This window comes from Alligator mississippiensis, chromosome 3 (genome assembly GCF_030867095.1).
Source record: "Alligator mississippiensis isolate rAllMis1 chromosome 3, rAllMis1, whole genome shotgun sequence".
In the NCBI taxonomy this organism is placed as follows: domain Eukaryota; kingdom Metazoa; phylum Chordata; order Crocodylia; family Alligatoridae; genus Alligator; species Alligator mississippiensis.
Genome location: NC_081826.1, coordinates 22,988,073 through 23,010,426, shown reverse-complemented (window position 1 = coordinate 23,010,426; position 22,354 = coordinate 22,988,073). Strand labels below are relative to the sequence as shown.

Sequence of the window (22,354 nt, the reverse complement as noted above, 5' to 3'; positions counted from 1 at the left end):
CTGGGGACTTGGACAGTAAAGAAGCTTTTCCTTATGTCCAGCCTAAAACAATGTTCCAAGAGTTTGTGACCATTGGACCTTGTCTGTTCACCGTGGAATCCCATGGGAAGACTTTTTCCCAGTTCACACCCCTTATATACTTATAGGCTGCCACCAAATCACCCCTGAGCCTACACTTTTCCAGACTGAAGAGTCCCATGTCTCTCAGTCTCTCCTCATAAGGCCTGCTCTCTTTTCCTGTAATCATTAGCGTGGCTTTCCTCCGGACTTTCTCGAGCTTCTCCACATACTTTCTGAATTGCAGAGTCCAGAACTGGACACAGTATTCCAGCTGTGGTCTCACGAAGGCCGAGTAAAGTGGAAGGATGACTTCCTGGGTCTTGTCTGAGATGCATCAGAAGATGTAGGCCAGAGTTTTGTTTGCGTTACTGGCTATGGCATTGCATTGGTGGCTCATATTCATCCTCTGGTCAATCATGACCCCCCAGTCTCTTTCAGACATGGCGCTAGCTAGCCTCTGTGTGGTGTGGTTTCTTTCTGCCAAGGAGGAGCACCTTGCATTTCTTGGCATTGAATGCCATCGGGTTTTCATCCACCCACCTTGTAAGCCTGTCAAGGTTGGCCTGGATTACCAGCCTGTCCTCTAGGGTGACTGCACTTCCCCAGTTTGGTGTCGTCAGCAAACTTAGCCAGTCCACTTGTAACACCTGAGTCTGGATCATTTATAAACACATTGAAGAGTAGAGGTCCGAGAATGGAGCCCTGGGGGACACCACTGGTCACAGTGCACCAAGCTGATTTAGTTCCATCAACTATCACTCTCTGGGTCCATCCATGGAGCCAGTTCCCCAACCATCGAACCATGAAATTGTCTAGGCCACAATTCCTCAATATTTCCATGAGGTTATCATGGGACACCAGGTCAAAGGCTTGCTCAAAGTCCAAAAATATGATATCTACCTCTTCTCCTTTGTCTAAGTGATGCCTTACTTGGTCATAAAGGAAATCAGGTTAGTCTAACAAGATATACTGGCCACAAAGCAGTGTTGGACACCTCTCAGAATATTACCTTCTGTTAGGACATTGGTAATGGTTTCCTTGATGATTTCCACCCCAGCAAGATCTTTCCAGGGATTGAGGTCAAGCTAATTGGCCTGTAGATCCCTGGATCTTCCCTTCTCCCTTTCTTGAAGATAGGCACCACATTGGCCCTCTTCCAATCATCAGGCACCTCGCCTGAGTGCCACGAGTTCTCGAATATCCTCACCATAGGCTGTGCTATAACATCAGCTAGTTCCTTTAGCACTCTTGGGAGCATTCCATCTGAGTCGTCTGATTTGTGAATGTCCAGCCTCTCAAGGTGTTCCATCACACCTGGTAATGGAAATGATGGGAGCAGATATGCCCTTCCCCTGGTGATCCTGCCTCTTGTCAGGCAGGGTGATCCCACTGGGCTGATGGAAAACCAACGCAAAGTAGTTGTTAAGGAGACTGGCTTTTTCCTGAGTGTCAGCTATCAACTGCCCCACTTGGTTTAATAAGGGTCCAATGTTACCCTTGTTCTTTTTCTGACTTCCCACATATTTGAAGGAGGACTTTTTATTGTCCTTGATTTGAGTAGCCAGTTTGAGCTTGGTTTTGGCCTTAGCTTTCCTAGTTTGCTCCCTACAGGTGTGGACTAGTGCTGAGTACTCCTCCTTAGTGGTGTTTCTAGTTTCCCATCCTTTATTAGCTTCTTCTTTTTTTTTTTTTTTTTAGATGCAGGAGTTTCTTGAGTTCCCTATTGAGCCACAGGGGGTCGTCCAGCCCTTTTGCTACTTTTTCTGCAGGTTGGAATGGACTTCCCTTGTGCTTCAAGGATTGAATTGTTGAGGAGCAACCATTCATCATGGACATTCCTGCCTGCCAGATTGTGGTTTCTCAGGTCCTGAACAACTAGCCTCCTAAGCTTGTGAAAGCCAGCCTTCCTAAAGTCAAGGACTTCTGTATTGCTGAATGACTTGCCTGCTTTGCAGTGAATAGAGAAAGTGATCAACTCGTTGTCACCATCTCCCAGCTTCCCTTCAATTCTCACGTCACTGACTAGATCAACCCCTTTGGCTACTACCAGGTACAGCAGCGCCTTTCCCCTTGTCGGTCCATAGACTTCTTGAGACAAATAAAGCTTGTCAATGTCTGTGAGGAAGCACTGCGACTGATTGGATTTGGCAGAGTGCTCTTCCCATGAGATGTCAGGGTAGTTAATGTCACCCATGACAACCATGCATTGACAGCATGCTGCCTCAGCCAATTCCCTGGCGAACTTGTGGTTAAGTTCTTGCTCTTGATTAGGAGGTCCGTAGTAGACTCTTACTGTTATATCCCCTTCACTACATTCCCCCTTATTCCTACCCAGAGGGTCTCAAGTCACCCTCCTTGGTGGCCAGTCTCTGCCTATAGGGACATGTATTGCTCTTTCACACAGAGAACTACGCTCCTGCCCGTTGTTCTAACACAATCTCTCCTGTACAGGGTATAGGTGGAATCCCACGAGGTCTCTGTTATCCCTGAGAAATCGTAATCCTTTAGGAGTAGAGCCAGCTTCTCCTGTTTGTTGCCCAGGCTCCTGGCATTTGTGTAAAGGCAAGTGAGCTTGTCATCAGAGGCTCTAGGTGTTCCTGCACTCCTGGAAGAGCCCTGTCCCTGGGATGGGGTAGGAGTTTGTTTCCTTGTACAGCCTGACCTAATGGTTTGGTGGCTGATGCTTGGTGGGCTTGCACCAGTGATTATCTGCCCATCCCCCAGCAAAAGTATTTTAGTGCCAGTATATTAGTTATACTGGCATGGGTTGCCACCCCCACCCTTTCTACTTTTAGGAGGGAGGAAATCAAAATGTCTCGTTTAATTCAAGATCAAAAACAAATGCTGAAAACTTGATATTTTTCAGGGAATATTATTCTTGCTCTCTAGATAGCCTAAATGGGGAGGCAGACCTTATACCAAATGTTAAATGGGCTTTATCTGGATGAGCTTTAAATCAACATTTCCCTATCAAGATTTCAAGGCACAAGCTATCTAACCTATAGCCCAGGTCCAAATTATAAAATTTCCTGTAACAATGTGGTATCCAAGAAAAATAAGAGCATCTGGCTGCTTTTTGATTAGCCAAAAGGAAAGTAGAGATGATTCATTTATAAATCTTAATGTATTAAGATTTTGCTGATGGTTCGTTGTTATGCATCTGGTATTTTTGTACTAAGAATTTTCCCGTTACTTTCATGGAGGTTTTCGACTTAATTTTCCATGAATGGTGAAACAGTATCTGAAAGACATCTTACCCAGATGAAACCATATCAGCGCTCTCAAAACGGGTCTTCTGTGCTTAGACTGGAAGGAAAGGGGTGTCACATATCATCAGTCTCTGTGATATGGGAAATGCTACATTTAAGTTGTATTATACCAATGACCTTATTTCAGATTTGTCCAAAGAGTGAAGGGAGGAATGGATTCATAAACTGTAAGAAGCAGGAGCAAGGCCAAGAAATCTTGCCTTTCTGTTTAACAGCCATGTGATGGGGAATTACCTTACAGAATCTCTGAGACTGATCAGGCTGGGGAGAGAAATTCAAAAGCCAACCAGTCTTTCCCACCACTCTCTCCCTGCGACATAAAAAACGGCTTCTAATCAGGGGCACTTTGTTGGTTGATCACCACACTCTGAGTTCTAGATCTTTTTCTGAAGCTCAGTTGTAAGAGCTAAGGAGTTTGTTATCTTCCCCACAGCATTTTTCCATTACTTATGTTGTCACAGTCTTATTACCCAAGAGATGACTTAGACTTTTATTCTGTTTATTTTAAGGTGTGAACATATGGCTGTGTGCCTGCACATGTATTAGAGAAACCTTAAAATATATATTGTGAATGTAGCAAAGAAATGCTCCAAAGATTTAAGCAGTACTAAATACTGTCTCAAAGAGACTCATTAAAGTGTGTTTCGTTAAGTGAAAGTCTTGAGATATTTGAGCCTGTGATCTGTTATTTCTGGTAGTTAACAGCTGTTGAACTTCTGCTTATAAAGAGAGCTCTGTTAAAATTTGTATTAAAATAACTCTAGGGAAGAAAAGATTGATGACAAAATTAACAGAAATCTAAGGTGGAAACTAGAATCAGTTGTGATTCAGACATTTATATAACAACTTAGTCTTGCTATCAGACTTGTAATCAACTTCAACTTAGAGATATGATTTGACGTTGAAAAAAATACTTACATGAGACGTATTATCTTTATAGAATTTATAGAGACCGACTGGGATGGGTACTAATTTGATGATTTAACTACAATCCAATATTGAGATAAACTAGTCAACATTTATTTTTGACTTAATATTTATACCTTTGCTTTCTTAATTTTAATTTAGACTAAGTGTTTCTATAATATTTATAAAATTGGTAACAAGTTGCATTTACTTAAATTAGTTATATTTAATTATATATACACACAAAAGTAACTAGTCAAACTATTTTCCCCTAACAAATCTACCATGCTCTCCATCCACTAATTTAGAGGTTGTCAACCAGGGGTATGCATACCCGTAGGGGTGCTTAGAAAGGTCATAGGGTATAAGTGCGGGCGGGCAGGGACAGAGCATGCCCCAGGGTATGGCGGCATCTCCCCCAACACGTTCCCACACTTTGTCTCTTACCCAGGGGAGGGCAAGGGGCACACCGGGTGCCGCTGGCCCCACACAGCACATTGCAGTTCCTCCCTGCCCCCAACCCCAGCTTGCTCTCCTGACTGGCCACGGGCTGCCACCCTCAGCCAACAGCCAATGCCGAGGAGGTGCCATGGCCACCCCCTTCCTGCAGAGCCATGAAGGTCTCAATGGAAGGGAGGGGTAACTGTGTTTCTGTGCCTGCTCCCAGGAGCAGGGTCAAGGAGGGGAGGAAGAACAGTGACAGCCCTCTGCAGGCCACACAGGCACTGGCCGGCCTGCTGTGGGGGGTGGCATTCAATAGGGCTGCGTGAAATTTCGCTGGCTGTTTCGATTCAACACTGTTGACTCATTTCGAGCTTAAAACAGTGAAATTGAATCAAAACGAAGGGCTTCAAAACAGCCTCAAAACAAAATGATGCTAGTGGAAACGTTTTGAAAGGGGCTGCCACGGGGCTGCAGGAAGCCGGTCACAGCACAGGGGAAGGGAACTCAGCCCAGGCTCAGTTCCCCTCCCAAGCACTGCGATTAGGCTGGGGAAAGGAAATGAGCCCCATCGCTCAGCTCCCATCCCCCCTACGATCAGACAGGGGATGTCCTGGGCTGACTTTCCCCTGCCAGCCCGATCTAGCGCAGGGGATAGGAAGTCAGCCCAGTGTGATGTTCAGGCTGGGGAAATGAACTTAGCCCAGCTGGGCCAAGTTCATTTCCCCAGCACAGTGGTCAGGCAAAACTGTGAAACAGAATCAAAACAGCCTCACTGTTTTGATGAAGTGAAACAGAACAGCTGTTTTGACTCTAAATGAAATTTGAAACAAAACGCTGTTCCATCCAAACCTCGAAACTTAAGTCGAAACATTTCGCATGGCCCTAGTGTTCAACATCGCCATCACTGCTACGCACCATTTTACCATGGCTGGCTGCACATGCAGCTCCGCAGACTGCTGATGCGCAACATATGATTGACCAGGCGCAAGACCCGTCAGCAACCCACAGAGCTGCACACGCAATCGGCTGTGGGAAAGTGGGGAGCAGCCCCCACTTGGCTCTCCTGCGATGCACGCAATGGTGGGAGCCTCCCCCCCGTCCATGCCCCTGGCTTGGGCTCTGCTCACCCCTGCCTCACTCCCTCCTGCACTGTGGGGGGGTCTCAATTTGGCCCCCCCAGCCCTTTCCCTCTCCCCCCCCAACACATTTACCTCCTGGGGGGAGGTGTGTGTGTACACGTGTGCATGTGCGCCTGTCCCCTGGCTGTTCAGCAGCAGCAAGCACATGGCGTCACATGGCTCTTGGGGCAGGGGCAACGGGGTGCAGAGTCCAGCCTGCAGCAGCAGCAGCTGCCTCTGCCCCATACAGAGATCGGGGGGGGGGTTGGGGGGGGGGACAGGCCCCCTGGGATTCTACTGGGTTGCACGCAGCAGTGGGAATTGCCCCCGCCCCCCAATGCCCCTGGATGAGCCAGTCTTGTGGAGGCCTCGATCTGCCCCTGCACCTCTTAAAAAATAAAAAAATAAAGGGGTACATGAGCTGAAACTTTGAGGTAGAAGGTGTACACTTGTTAAAAAAGGTTGAAAACCCTGGCATTAATTGGTAGCTGTAAGACTCATCTCAATTTTTTCTTCTTAATTGTCTCAAGAAACTACATGAATGAATATGCTTATATTTTATGCTGTATAGTGTAAGCAAGTACTATATGGATGGTAACCTTCACCAAAGATTGTTCAAGAGACCAAAGTTTGTAGGATGTGAGAGAATAAGGTATGAACAATTCACGAGGTACACCGTTACCTTTAGAAATTTACACATACACGGCAGTTTCTTTTTTCCCCCAAGATACAGAAAATCCTGGGAATTTGTGGCTAGCTGTGCTTTTGTTTCACTGTCTGAATTAGAAGAATTTGTGAAAAGCACTTTTTTGGAAAACAAATGTGTGCCTTTGAAAAGTAATGACTGAAGACAAACTTGTATCTTGGCCAAATTTTAAATGGTTGTAAAAGATGAGATCCATGCTAAACCTGAGCTTTCTGCACACTATTATTAACAATAGCTCAACAAGTGTTACATATTCAATATTTGTAACCATAAACATGACTGAATTACTTTCTCAAAGGGTACTCAAACATGAACATCTAATTAGCCATTTCCAACTTCCCACATGCACAATTTTTCATAAAATTACTTTACTGAACAGTCAAAGAGAAAAACTCTTCTGCCTGCTTTTTCTGATTTAATACAGGTTTTTTCCAAAAATTGTATCACACATGATTTAATTTTACATAAACAGAGTTGTATTCAACACTTTTAATTTAGCATTGTATTCATTAGAGAGTAAATTTCTTATTTATGTTTTGGCATATAAAATCTGGTTGGCTTTTTGAAGTAAAGTATAAGAGATCTTCAATACTGATTTAATTTATTCATAAGGTGAAAAAACCCAGCACTTTTATGAAGACCTTCATCTTATATAGTAACATTTAAAAAAATAAGTTGTATTTGAATTTGGAGGCATCCACTTAAATCACAAGATCAAAAGAAAGGTGTTAACTGGGTCTGCAGTTATGCAAAGACACTTGTTAAGAAGCTTCCTCACAATAAAAATAGAAATCAAACCCAATCAAAATTGCAATAAGCATTCTTTCAGCCACTTTCAAACGGCTGCAAGACAAGCAAAACTTTGTGGACACAGTCTTCATTATAAAAATATACTGTTCCCAACAAATACGAAGCACTTCCACGGTTAGCAATTGAAAAGATAATCTATATCCAAGGGAACACTGCAACAGATGTGAAAATAAGCAACATAACTATAAACACACACACATTCTTATATAGGATGATTAACCAGTCGCCGAGCACAGAAGGACTGCAGTAGGGAAAGCAGAGAAGAGTATGAATGGAAGAACCCAGAAAAAGTTCTGACTTTTTAGGTACTTGGAATCCATAAAATGTTAGGGTAACATTCTCAGATCATCACAAATCCATAGTAATTTCATTGAAACCACTGATATTATATCATAATAAATTAATCTGCCTTCTGTTTAGCTCACCGTTTTAAAAAGCTTGCTGCATTTCTCAGCTTCTTCCAACAACATTCATTTGAATTCAGTTTCTCAGCACAGGAGAACATGTTGGTGAAACAATACTAACTGCCAATTAAAAAAAACCCAACCTAGACCAAAACCTAATTCAACACACCCTAATATTTTGTTTAAGACAAACAGGGCCAGGAGACCTAAAATTAGACCAACGAGCTATGCCTTGTTTTTCAGAGTTGTGTGCAGCAAAGCCATCAAACTACTTTGCCTGCTTTACTACTCTAAAAAGAAAGCAGGACAGTGAATTAAATCAAAATTCAACTTTAGTAGACAGGCAAAATTGAGTAATGGCCTGGCAGGCATATACAAACTGAATCTGTCAACAGCCAGACAGCCATGTGTTTGCTGCTGAGGGTTTACCTGGCTGATAAACTAACTTTTATATTCCTGTTCTCATTCTAGAAAGCTGTTTTTTTTTAAAAGACACTCTTCAACTTTTAAGCCAGTATGTGTATAATTGGCTCAATTCTGAGGCTTTCAATTTTAAGAAAAAAATAAAATTTAGGTGCACATACACCTAAGAAAGAACTGTGTCAAATTATCCAAACCATTTTTGGCTTGTCATTAATAGTATGGTTTTTTTTAACTTACATTTTCTAAATGAGGACAAAGTTTTATCATTAAAAGTTGTAAGGTAAGAAGCAAAATCAGAAAAAGGGCAAAGTAAAAGGCAAACAGCCACCAAATTCACAATTTATGACTTATCATCATTGTAAAAATAATTTTTAGATCCCTTTCTTCTCCTCTTGTTTCAGTGCTGAAAACAGATTTTCATACTGGGATTAAAGACATTCATTAAATATAATTCCCTTCTCATTTAAAACTTGAGAAATAACAACATAATCATGATAAAATATACTAGGACATACTTTATGAGGCCATTAATAAATGTCTTGGGCAGCTCAAGGCTTTGGCCTCTGGCCTTGTGCCTCACAAAACACCCAAAGAATATGTATCAATGGCCTCATAAAAAACACACCCTGTAATGACTTATGGCTTAAACAAACATACTTGTCTTTTTCTTTTCCTCCTCCAAATATTGGATGCAGTAAAACTCCACCAGTCTTCAGTTCATATGCCACTATTTGATCTAGTTCCTAATAAGTACAATATATAAAATGTAAAATGATTATTTAGGTAAGTAGAAGGTACTAAGTACAAAAACAGTGGAAAGCACAATAACAATCACTTCTTGACATTCAAAATCAGATGCAAAGAAGTTAAATGATTTGAAATTATTTTACTAATTCACTAAAAAAAAATGCAAGGCTTTAGCTGGTAGCATTTACAATATTAAAGCAAAGAACAGACATCATCCGTCATAAACAAAAATAAGAGAACTGAGCAGAGCTAAAGCTTAGTATTTCGTTGATAGCATAACAAAAGGATGATGTTATTCGCTTAGTCATGGCAGAAATGGCTCTGGATTACCTGAATTATAAAAGCAAGGGAATTCACCAGTGTCTGGGAATTAAGAAAACTGGGTTGCCAAAACAGATTATTCCTAGTCCGTCAACACCAACTATGATTATTACTCTTCCATGAAGAATACAAATACAGTGCTAAATCAGGTCATAGAGATATCCTTTACTTGAAAGGAAGGTACAAGAAAGTTGTAGTAAGAAGGTATGGAATTACCTGCTCTCAAGGAAAAACGTTTTCTAATGCCTATTGATTAAAGGTTACCTTATGCTCAGCTTGATTTTGTACTACCCATACAAAAACTACTGGATGCAGTTGTATGTTATTACTGCGCATTTATATTGTCTCTTACAACTTCTGAGCTTTTCTCAAACATGGATATTTAACATGAGACAGAAGTACTGGAAAAGAGCAGTGAAAGAGTCACATATAATAAAAGGAGTTACATAAGAAGCAATTCCTTCTGCATGATACCCCAAGTTTAACCGCTGTGGTCCAACTGCACCAGGAGTTCTGATATGGACAAGATCCCAGGAACATGCAGAATTTACTGTAGAATGAGGCCTAATGTTTCTGTCGGTGAAAATAACACTATGGAACCTGAAGAAATATGGCAAGAGTTCTTGCCCATACTGAATTTTAAATATCTTACCTCCCCAAATTCATGGAGAAGACAATCGAAATGGGGGAAACTGAACATACAGCAGAAGAAATTAAAATGACTGTGCAAAGCATGCAGATACAACTTTCTAGTGTTCTTTCATCTGTAGTAATTTAAGTATTTTGCTTGTAATGGGGTAAAGAAATTTCAAGTAGAAATATGATTAAGAATGTCTTTTTAAATTATATGCATTTGCAACCTACATTTATATTAATTGTGTCCTCTTGAGATTAAAATGGCCAAGTAATTTAAAAGCAAATCTCCTTTGTTTTATTACCTGCTTAATCCAGTGGCGATATTCATTAACACCAAAGGTTTTTTTCATCCAAAGACCATAAATATATCCAGAGATTCCCTTTAAGACCCACTCATCTGACCTGCGATTAGGGAAAAAAATAATATATCTTCGGATTGTATTTTGTAAGGTATTTTGAAATACCAAAAGATAAGGTTTTGCTCAATCTTGTACTGGTGCACACATTTGAGATTATAAAACTTTTCTGAGTTAACAGGAGCCTGATGAGCTGTGAACTGATTTATGCAATATGGCACCAGGACAGGACTCATGAAATTAAGGAGCCAGTGAAAACTATGAACTTCTTTTAACCATGGGAGCCTGTACTAAAACTTAAAAAAAAAAAAATACTTATTTGATCTGAAATGGTAAGACAGATGCCAAAATGTCAAAACTACTGCTACATCCATACATCTGAATTATGGAAGAGTCAGTATAATACAATGGGCAACATTCAGACAATGTAATACACCAAAAGTTACAAAATTACCTCAAGTATGGTTATTTACAGAAGTGGGCACACTATAAAATATTGAATGAGCTTCCTTGCAATAGCAAAAGCAGAAACAGTGTGGCAATGTTATGCATAAAAATCAATCAACTACCTAAAGACTGGACCTTCAACATTTTTTTTTTTTTTTTAACCTACACGTGACTTGTTTCTCTCACCCATCTGAGGTTTAGGTGGAAAATGGGACTGAAAGGCCTTCTTTAAGAAGTTTCTGCTGAGGAAGTATATGAAAGGGGAAATAAAGCTGCCTGGTAAATAACTAGATGCTCAAGAACAGAAGTTCCACTGAAGGCATAGAGATATGAGTGAGAAGGCAAAGAAACAGCTCTTTTGAGGGAGACTAAGACCTCATCATCCCAGAGATGTGCCACAATTAGAGCTATCAATGACTGTTTGCAAGCAAAGCTAAGATACAGAAGTGCAATTCACTGATAAAAACATCTTCTGATAGTCTGACCTGGACTAGACAGCCATCAATAGCCAAAATCCATGATGCAGACAAGGCTTTAGATGGGCATGATGTTGGGGGTAGAAGTACAAAACACTATATTTTAAATGGATGGAGTTATTGTGGCCCAGCTAATACAGGTCTCTCCCCTCCCAATCTAAACTTCTCTCCTACTCATGCCTGACCCGTCCTCCTAACCGTCAGCAGGTTCCACGTCCCAGTGAGCAATTCTGCTGTCCTGAAAGTACCCTTCCACATTCCAGTCAGGATGCTTCCTCCTCCACAATGCCTAGCTGTCAAGCAGGGGAGACTGTCTTCTTAATCTTAGTTGTGGTATTAGGCCCACCCAAGTCTGGTGACAACTGGTTGTGCTCAGCCCCTTAAGCTCTGAACTAGAGCTGAGACAGAAACACTTCTCGGCCTCTTGCGGGCCAAGATCAAGCGTTTTATCTGCTAATTCTAACAAATGTAATTAACACACAAAAAGCACATTCTTATCCCAAAGGCAATCAACCAATCCCTCAGACAAATTTCAAGTCCCTGCTCTCAGTGTGGCAGCACCAGGCAACAAAAGGATTAAAAAGTCTTTGACAGAGGGGAAAAAATGTATTTTACCCCTAATTTTACTTTCAAAGTGGCAGTCATTTCTGTGAAAGTATTCCCAAAAATTCAACCTAATATAGGCATGGACAATTCTACCCTAATTGTTGAATATTTGTACAAAGTTATAAAGAAGCTGAAAAAAAGACCTTTTAACAGAAAGCATGGGGTGTACATGTGTCGCTATTAAGTCTGCTAGTATTGTGTAATTATTTTACTTTGGGTATTTCCAAGTGCCCAGAAGCTGCATTAACTAGCTAGCACTGGTAGTACTTTGCCTTCTGAACCTCTTGCTCCCAAGCCAGAACTCATAGCCCCTGAGCAGCCTGCATCTCAAAAGGTAAGTAGGACCTTTCAGACCTTATTTATCCACATAACCCTTTTTTATGGTAATGTCCAATCAGGATTTGGTGTTCAATTTCGACTTCTTAACTTTTACCTCTTTGATTAATTTTTTTTGTTTATTTGATCACGTAGCATAGGCTAGAGCATATTACTTTGTAATAATTATATAGCTATTTCTATTTCAGTATGAAACCAAACAACTTCACTTGAATTTCATTGTGATGACCTCAGCATCAGAGTGACTTGCATTGTTTCTTCTAAGGACACTGTTTCACTTGCCCTTAGAGTGAAATACAACATGCAACTTATACTTCTGAAGTTTGGTCCAGTTACTGTTACCATTTTGTATATATTATTGTTTAAGATACTCACCAGGACATTCTGGATATGAAGCAGCCAAAAAACTGCTGGGCCAGGGCCTGAGCTAAGCATCTCCTGGTTAGCGGAGTCTCATCTATAATCATTGCACTGTGTAAAAGGTTTGTGCTGGAACCCACGAGAGAGAGAGAGAAAGGAATGGTATAAAAGATAATGGCCAAGAAAAGAGAGGCCTATTTTTGAACAACCAAAACAAATGAAACAGAATTGATACTATAATTTGGAAATTCTCCACTTGTAAGTATATACATTTTTAAATGAGCTACTCACATACCTGCAATGTTTCGTTCCTACATGCAGAGTACAATACATTGTCAAACTGCTGCAGTTTAACATTTTCTTAAATATTGTGCGTGACAACATTTCTAGTTACAGAAAGTAAAATTTAACCTGGCAGTATTTTTTTTAAATCTACTGTCCTTACTTAAAAAAAAAAAGAAAGAGAGAGAGAGAGACAAGGAACTTTTTATAAATCAATAATATGAATAAATGCCAAAATATCCAAACCTGTGTGCTTCAAGTCAGGCTAGGACATGCTATTTTAAGCCATACATAGGTGCCAAACTTAAGGAAACAACCTTTGAAGTTTTTCTCCAATAACCAAAAAACCTGAGGAACTGTGGAGTTGCTCTCATGGCACAAATCTTAACATACGTAATTTTTTAACACTAACCTAAAAATACTCATGGAGGCATAAGCAGCTACTTCAACATATGCTTCATCTATGAAAACAGTCTTGAAACAGGAGTAAGGATACCGGCATGTAAGGATCTCCTCGTAGAATTCAAAAACTTCATGAAGGTATGATGTAGTGTGTTTGAGCAATGGGAGAAGTTGTGGTAAACAAAAGTGAGTTACCTAGAAACAAAAGAGATATGAATTTGTAACCAGATATTTTTACTAAAATATACTAACTCAGAAGCAAAATGTTTTAAAGGGTAAAAAAAACCCAAGAAAAATGTTGCCAAAGAAATGTAATAGAAACAAATGCTTCTATTCAAACTGTGGCAAAAGGTATCTAGGAGGAAAAGAAAACCCTGTTGCAAATCCTAAATGTGAGAGGAGAAAAGAATGCATGCAGAAGTACTAAATCAAGGTGCAGAGGTATGCAATACTACCATTTCAAAGGTTGGCCCACTCAAACAGGTAAACTTTGCACTGAATACTGAAGGTTATTCACACTAGTTATTTTGGACCAGGAAGAGATGAAGAAATAGTCCAAAAGATTTATACCTACTATTGTCTATTATTTAACAGTATTAAAATGTATTCAATTTTCTGAATTAGGTGGCTTGAACACTACCCGTTACCTTTTAGGGTGGTGAAAGGCAAAACGGTTAATCATATAACTGATAAGGACAGCGATAGCCAGTTACCTTACCAGTTACAGGTTAGTGTGTAGGACAGGACACAGTCGGGCAAGGAAGGGGGAAAGGGAAGCCATGAAGTGTCCCAGCAGGAATCGGAAGGAGGTACGGAGGGAGGGATGCAGGGGGGTTTAATATCCATAGCCTGAGGTTAAAGAGGAAAACAGCAAGCAGCCTTATGACTCAATTAAGCAATTAGCTGCTCCCTCCCAGTGCAGGGCTTCTCCCTCTCCCTCCAGCAAGAGGCCCTGAGAACAGCTCCCAGCAGCAGCTGTGTCCGAGCTGCAGTATTATCCATTAACCAATATAATTAGAGAAGGTTAAACAGATTATTTAATGATATTTACATCCCTACTATCTTTCTTTACTCAACAGTAATTTTTGCTTTCTTTTTGACATTTACAGATAGCTGCAAGTCAATCAAATGTTGCTATTGTTAATTTAGCTTCAACCAATATCCTCATCCCAGGCATGTTTTATGTTACTGTTGGATCCCTAACTCACTAAAGTTACCATATCACTAGAAACTACAGACCAGACAGAATCATGTCTAGTGAAACACCACCGTCTCCAACAGAGTTACCCCAAGTGTTGGTGTTTTGAACAGCATTGCTAGCCTTCAGATCAATCACCTTATAAAAACTGTATGCGTTTCTTTATTATTCAACATTTGTCAAATTGCTTTAACTGACTTTAAAAAAAATTGCATTTTACTTAGATTTTGAAAATTTTCAACAATATTTTTTATAGTTTTTACATCATTACATGTAAAAGGTACGAGACTGTGAGCACAGAAGACTGAAGTGACATTACCTGTCAGATATATTGCACAGTATGGTAGAAGATACCCATTGTGAAAGGGCACATGGAAGAAAGTCCAGTTAGTACAGAGAAACTAAAAAAAGAAACACAAAGACACCCACCCACCCAATTGTGGGGCTGCGTGTGGGGGAAACACCGAGAGAAGATTTGTCTCCTATGTGGTATGGTGCATTCACAAAGGATGAGGGAGGGCCCTTCTGTCTTTGATGAGGTGTAAATGGTGGTCCACAAAATATTTTGTAAGCTGACAGCAGTCTGGTGATCCAAAATTTTGGTATAAAACAATACATATTTTTGTGCACATGGACAATACTCCATAGTGAAAGGGAATTTTGTGTCTGATGTATTTAACATAGCAACCAAAAGTCACTAGTAGCCTACCACAGCATGGCCTGAATTTTAAACCATTTTTGACAAGTACCTTCTTACCACTTCCAAGCAATCTAGTCCTCTAAAGTCTACTATGCTCATAAATATTGTTTTAGTTCACTTAAAATTTCACTTCAGAAATATAAAATGCAAAATACTATGATCCTAAAAGCTAGTGCTAGAACAGCAGCATGATGCAATTGTATCAGCGGAGGTTAATGCTACATATCTTCCTTACACTAATATTTGCTACTGGAAGAAAAATAAAGTTACCCAGTCTCTAAAAAGAAGTGTCTAAAGAAGATTATTACCTCATGCATGTATGGATCAACAAGAATTTCAAAAGGTCCTATGGCCAGTGAGATGTTAGAAGCTGCAGTTGGAATAGTCAACATATAATGAAAGGTCTTCTTTCTCATATCATGGGTATACACTGTTTCTACCAAATCTCCATTTGAAACAGCCACCATTGCAGCATCTACCGTGTATTCCAGTTTCCACGTACACAGTTCAGAGTATGAATCAACACAAGGAAACCAAAATCTAGAAAGATTGGGAGAGTAAAAACAAATTAATAAGAAAATGCAACATAGTGTTCTTTTCCAAATACTTGATACTTTGCAGACAAACATTCCAACTTTTACTATCCATCAACTTCACATAATTCTTGACAGGAATGGAAGCTTGTTTGGTGCCATTTCCTTCCAGCTGTCATGAAGATTTTAGAAATCTCCATTGATTTAGTTTGTCTCAGCTTCTCACTGTTAAATTTACTCTGAACAGAAGTTTGAGATTTATCATTTGACGTTTTTCATATGAAATTAAATTAGAATTTAAGCGAATTGCCATAAATTACTGTTATACCTTACATGTTAAGAAATTTTAGACCCTAGAACATTGAAAGACTCTTACCTGGTAGAATTTTGATAGCCACAGGAAAAAACATGAGCTCCTCTCTCTGCCATGCTACCTTCCACGTTGGGCACGACAAAATGAAGACCTCCCTTTGGCTGATCCAGAGAAAAATTTATGTGCACCTTTAGGACTTTTAACTCTGCAGCAGTAAGACAGCAATCAGTGTGTGTATATGTATAATGTACTTTGTACAAAATGTATGTACAGAAAACACTTACTTAGGGTGCACTCTCTCAAGTTTCTGTTGCCTTTTATTCTTCACTTCAGTGAAAGTTAAAAACAAAACTCTACAAGCTCACACCCTTTAAATATTTCAATACAATTTTTATTTGAGTTGTGTGTTAGTCAAATTCACCAATCAGGTTTTCATCTCATTTTTCCCATACTACCTTCTATAAAGGATTCTCAACCAGGGTGCCACCAGATCCTTTGAAGGGTGCCACAAGATGTGAGAAGATAATTGAGAGGCAGAGAGATAAGGTAAGTTAAGTGGATAAGCCAGGCTTAGGCTTGTCCCTGCTTGGATGATTCTGCACCCATACTGCCCAGCCCTCATGGAAGCTCTGCAATACATACTGTATTTACTCCACTATAAAATAAGGGGTTCTCCCCACCCCAATCAGCATGGGGAAAAAAAGCTGCCCATCTTACACTCACATGCAAGGAAACCTCAGTATATACACGGTCTATCATTAAAATGCTGCCAAAAGCAGCATCTGTTCAGTAATGGAAACCAACTATGAAGCTGATTAAATGCAACCAACACTGAGAATGACTATAAGACACATAGCCCACTAGCGCAACCGATCTGATTAAGATACATTGGGCTCAGTCCCACTGCACTCAACCCCCCTCAGCACTGACTTTTTAAAGTCACGGTGAGCCACTAAACTGAATACATTTCAACTTCTCTTTCACTGCAACAGCTGAGCTGTGCCTTTCTTTTCCATTTCCAATGATTCCCGTCTTTTCACCAGCCTTAAATGTCTGGAAAATATCACCAAACAGGGCCCCAAACAGCTTATCCAGAATTCTTCCGACATCCTCCATCCCCTCTCTTAGCCTGCCATATACGATTAGTGTGGCTCTACCCTCCATAACACGGGTCTGGATGAGGCTGACCTGCGCTTCATCTACATATACATTTTTGGAGGATTCCAAGACTCATGACAAGAACACCTGGTTCCAAGCGTAAGTGGGGGGCTGATTAACACATGAATACTTTGTGCAGGGTAGTATCTGGAGTACATGCACATATTAAGCAGTGCTGGGCTGTGGGGTCACCATAGCTTTAAATGTTGTTGACTCTACTGGGGCCCAGCCCAATGAAATACTTGGTAAATCATGAGCCTTTTGGCTTTGGACTAATATCATGCATAGTTTGTACTATATATAAGCAGGTAGACAAGCGCTGCTTAAAATTGTGTTTATGGAATACCTGTGCTAAAACTTGCAACAGTTTCAAAGAAGGTAACCCACAGTAATTTCCCTATATGCAAATTACACAGGCGTATTTATTTAAAAATTAGTGTTTTCCAATTTGCTCTTTACTTCCATATGCTCAGGGAGAGCAGGGTTTGACAGCAAGGGCAGAGAGTGCTACAGGGAGAAGTTGGTGGGGGGGGGAGCAGAGGACAAGGGGGGGCATCTGACCTGCCCCCCACCAAAATTATTTTATTTTCCCTGCTATAGTAGTGGGAGGGGAACAAATTCAAGGCAAACCTCCAATAATTAGATTCTAGACCTGGAAATTATAACAAATGTATAATGTTCCATCTATAAAACCTAATTAATGGGGGATCATCTTATATTGGAATAAATACAGTCAGTTGGTTTCTGGAACTGGATGTCACTCAATTTACAGAAATGTCATCATGAAAATGAATAGTGTTAGAAAACAAAAACTAACAGGAATTTTCCCTAACAATCTTTCCTAACAACTTTTCCTAACAATAGGAAAAGTCTATGTACTTGAGACAAGAAAGGCTGTTTTTGTTTTCTGATGCTATTCATTTTCCAATGACACTCTCACGTACAATGTTCAGCCCAGTTGTTTCTATACCTTCTAAAAACACATGGTTGGGGGCTACTTTGAATTTTGGGGGGGTTTCATGTGACATGCATCAGACGCCTTTCTAATTAAACTTAAAAAATAATTGTGTGTTATTAATATTCATTTAAATCTGCCTAGGCATTACATTTCAATATTGTCTCTATGCTTTACCATCAACATGCTTCCACAGCTCTGACGGAACCTTAATGCAGAGTTCTCCATTTCCAGCATCTGGGTCCACAGCACTGACTGCAGCAGCATAGGCATTGGAAAAATAGTTGAGATTCCGCCTACAAAAAAGAAAAATACTAATGACCTGTAATATTAAAATGATTTCTATTAAATACCATAACGTTTCATGTTTTCTGGTTGTGTTTCAAACAACAATGCTGTTTCTGGGAAAGTGAGACTCATACGCTTTTATTAAAAAGTATACAAAAGGAGAAAAATGTCTCCTTTTAAACAAACAAAATCCAAGCATTTTGATTGTTACATAGAAGTAATTATTTACCAACATAAGAGAATTTCTAAGATCAACACATTAAACCATGAGAAAAATATTCATGTTGTTCTTGGGTTGGTTTTGTTGTTTGTTTGGGTTTTTTTTGGGGGGGGGGGGGGTTGGTAAGAATATGATTTTACAATACAGGAACTTAAAATAAGGTTTCTATCTTAATATTCAGATGCTTAAATAAGTGATCTTTTTAAGTGATTGAGCGCTAATTACCTTAACGAACACTGCAAGGTGTTCAGCATTTTTTAAATTTCAAGTGTCTCAATATTGTTGCAGGACTAAATTTAGATACCTCTTTTTGACACTCTAGCCCTCATAAAATCTATTTTAAAAATATGCCTAATCAGAGACTGAGTTTCTTTGCCTTTGTGAATACAGTACGTTTTTAGCATAGTTATGGTCTTTTACTCTGCATTGGTTGATGGATACCAACTGTGATATTTACACATTACATAATGTAGTGAATTTTTACAGCTCAGGCTTTAACCCACAAAAGCACAGGGATGTAGCAAGAAAGGTTTAGGATTTAAATCTTCATATTTAAAGGTTTAAATCCCACAGCTAGATTCACTGTTTAAAAATCAAAACTCCACTATCTAGCCACAACAAAACCCCATTGTTAATGCCACCCTATCTACATCCTACTCTGCTTCAATACCAGAAGCTTGACAGGTATGAGTTACCATGATTTTGTGGTTTTATACAATACCTTTCACATTTCTTCAAAAGAGGGTGTTACTTAAACGCTAAAGACAGGAAACACTTTCCCCAGTTTATTTCCTCCACTGAAATATTTTAAATGTCTCAAACTCTATGCACAACGCCACTCCATAAAAGGATAATATTTTAAATTTCTCACCATCTTTCATGCCAGAAGTATTTTAAATATGTAAAAATATACCACTGGTGAAACCCAGTCACTGTGGGGGGCACAGGGCTGCGGCCAGGAAGAAAGCAAGCCTATGAAACACTGTACAGCAAGGGAATAGAGAATTTTTGGCCATAGAGACCAAAGCAATCCTCCTCCTAAAAGGGCCATGGAATCTGAAGTCCACAGAAAGTAGACATGACTTCATTTTAAAGCTTTACTTTTATCTGAACCCACTCCCTACCTACCACTCACATAGCAAATGGCATTGAAACCAATTTATTGAATCAGACCTGAAGGGATGACAGGGTAAGAGTTGTGCTAGCATCATCCACGGAAGTCTAATTGTGTCAAATATGAAATTTTAAATCCCAAAGTTTCCCCATTCGCAACTTAGCTAGAACACTGTTTCTTTATATGAACCTTGACCTTTGGCAAGACACTGCAACATCATCAGCAGGACTGAGAACATTTGGAACTGTAAGCTAGACTACTTTGCTTGATAGCTGCTCATCTCAGACAATTAGAGTAAATGGGAAGCTCCCATTATAGAAATGTCAAAATTCCACAATTTAAAACAATCAATTTTCCCCTGTACAGAGGTTCAAGTGTCGGACTGCATTTAAAAAGGTAGGTCTTCCACCCACAAACACCCAGCCACAAGAACAGTCTAAGTATGTTTCATGAGACAATTTAAATATGCTCATCGCTCATATGTTAATGTCTTTGCAGGACTAGAGGCAAAAAAAAGCAACCATGGTATAGAAATCAATCCTTGTATCACATGATTTCAATGTCCTAGAGGAGCATAACGTAATAATTATGCCAAGTCACTTCTAACAGAAAATAAAAACTAACAGAAGTGTTAACTTTAATGATAGTTTTAAGACTACTTCTTTAAATTTAATTCAATGTAAATCCAATCCTGAGAACGCTAACATTTTCTGTCTCCAGTTATTGGCAGGTGATTCCTTTCCAGTATGTCAGTGACAATTTCCTCAAATTTGAGGGTCTGTGGTGAGCTTGTGGTTACATTTTAAATACCAATGAATTCACAAACAGGAAAAAGTTATAATTATATAACAAAAAGGTAAACTCTTAAGATCAATGCTTGCTAATATTTTACAGGAGCCAGGCTATTTGGTTCCTCCTTTTATTGTGCAGATGTGCAGGAGTCCAAATCAAAGGGGTGACTCGTTAGAAAAAGGAATCTATTAGTGGATTTGTACTACAGATCAATCTTTTCATGACTTGGATTACTCTCTCTAAGCCAGATATGGTTGTTTTAATAAGTACAAATATGAAAGCCAAAAATTATAGTTTAGGAAATAACAATACATGGTTCTCATTTACCAAGTGTAAATTGACTGTGAAAGAGTAATATACATTTTTTTTTTCTGCTGAGACATGATTTACTGTTCAGAAACCTCATCCAGGAACACTAATAACTAACGCTCAGCCATGCTCCCACTGACTTTAATGGAAGTGTGGCTGGGGCTGGTGAGATTTTGGTTTTTAATGCAATCCTTAATTATAAATCTTGGCATGTAATATTTCTGCAACAACCCTCAAATTCACTATACCAGTGCTACTAAGCTGCTTTGTACAATAGTCTTTGAATGTCAAATACCCCTGAACTGAAGATTCCCCTGGTCTGTAGTTCTTTGGGCCCCTCTCTTCCCCATTTCTGAGGGGAATTACACTGGCCCTTTTCCTGTCCTATGGTACATCACCCATCTCCCATGACTTCATGGATATAATTCCCATGGGCTCCGTGATCTCGTCTACCAGTTCCTTCTGTACCCTGGAATAAAGTTCATCTGTCCCTGCTAACTCAATTTCAGTCAATCAGACACACCAAATGCTCTCTACCTCTTTTGTTATGTCATCCTTCAGCTTGTCCCCTTCCTTACTGAAATAATCCTTATTAGGTGTCTGACTTCAGCTTGAGTTTTTTTATGAAGACTGAGGCAAAGTAACTCAAAATGCATTTGGGTGAAGACTGTATATGTAGGATTATTTTTGTGAAAGAAAAACATGAATACTCTTTTAATTAATTGGAAGTAATAAGACAAAAATGTTACCAACTGGGAACCAATTCACAATTTTCGTAGAACAGGATGTGAACACATGTAACAACTACACTGTTCCCAAATGTCACTGATTGGAAACAGGGTTACAGTTGTGTGAACTACATTACAAGTGTCTACCTGTACAGCCCCCTAGCACTCTGTAGCATGGTCACCTTTAAGCATTTAAGTGCTGAGGCTCTAACACCAAGGAGTAAGCACCTGGTACAGAATGCCATGAAGTGGGTTAACTGGGGGGGGGGGGGGGGGGGACGACGTGTACCCAGTGCTTTGGGGGATAGATGACTTATGGACAGGAGTACTTTTATTTTTCTTCTTTCCCTTCCCTCTGAAATATGAGTTCAATAAACGTCATTAGTTCATGCCTGATTTGGAATGGCTGAGTGGCATGTGGGATGCAGGAGTGCTGGATGCTTTGGGTTCCCAGGAGCTGGGAGGGGTATGACGAGGGGCTGCAGTCAAGTAGGGAGTGAAGACACAGTTGGCTGTTAGAAAGATAGCTTTTACTGAATGACCATTGGAAAAAAAAAGAAAGAAAGAAAAAAAAAAGAAAGTGCTAACAAAAAAACAAAAGGGGAGGGGGTAGGAGGGAAAGGGAGCCCACAGAGTTCTGGTTGCCTAGAAGAGCAGCTAGTAGCAGCAGTGGGGGTAAGGAACAATGCAGTGTGGGATGTCTGGAGAACCAATCAGACCCAGGTGATGGAATACTTGGTGTTCACATGTAACACTGAACCAGTGCACTCTTACTTTTCTTTTTCATGTCTTTGTGACAAGATATTTAGCAGAATTCACAGATTTTGTTGGAATCTGACAGGCTGCACTGTAAGTGTTTCTGCTGTGACCTCAAACTTGCAACCTCTGGGCTGTCAACCGTGCACCTAGCATCCACACCACCCCAGGCCCAGTGCAC

At 39.9% G+C, this 22,354-nt stretch overlaps 1 protein-coding gene across 2 annotated transcripts in view; it reads right to left on the bottom strand.

Annotated features, from left to right (window-relative positions):
- The window catches only part of TAF2 (TATA-box binding protein associated factor 2), a 92,442-nt gene that overhangs the window by 51,724 nt on the left and 18,364 nt on the right, over positions 1–22,354 (bottom strand). Inside the window, exons 4-10 of one of the 2 annotated variants that reach the window (XM_006263352.4) lie at positions 18,144–18,262; positions 15,917–16,058; positions 15,316–15,547; positions 13,120–13,304; positions 12,441–12,554; positions 10,147–10,246; positions 8,798–8,883 (exon numbers count right to left, since the gene is read on the bottom strand). In XM_006263352.4, the coding sequence (XP_006263414.1) occupies positions 8,798–8,883; positions 10,147–10,246; positions 12,441–12,554; positions 13,120–13,304; positions 15,316–15,547; positions 15,917–16,058; positions 18,144–18,262 (978 nt within the window). The remainder of the gene's footprint in view (positions 1–8,797; positions 8,884–10,146; positions 10,247–12,440; positions 12,555–13,119; positions 13,305–15,315; positions 15,548–15,916; positions 16,059–18,143; positions 18,263–22,354) is intronic. The other variant, XM_019495752.2, reaches the window with a different exon arrangement.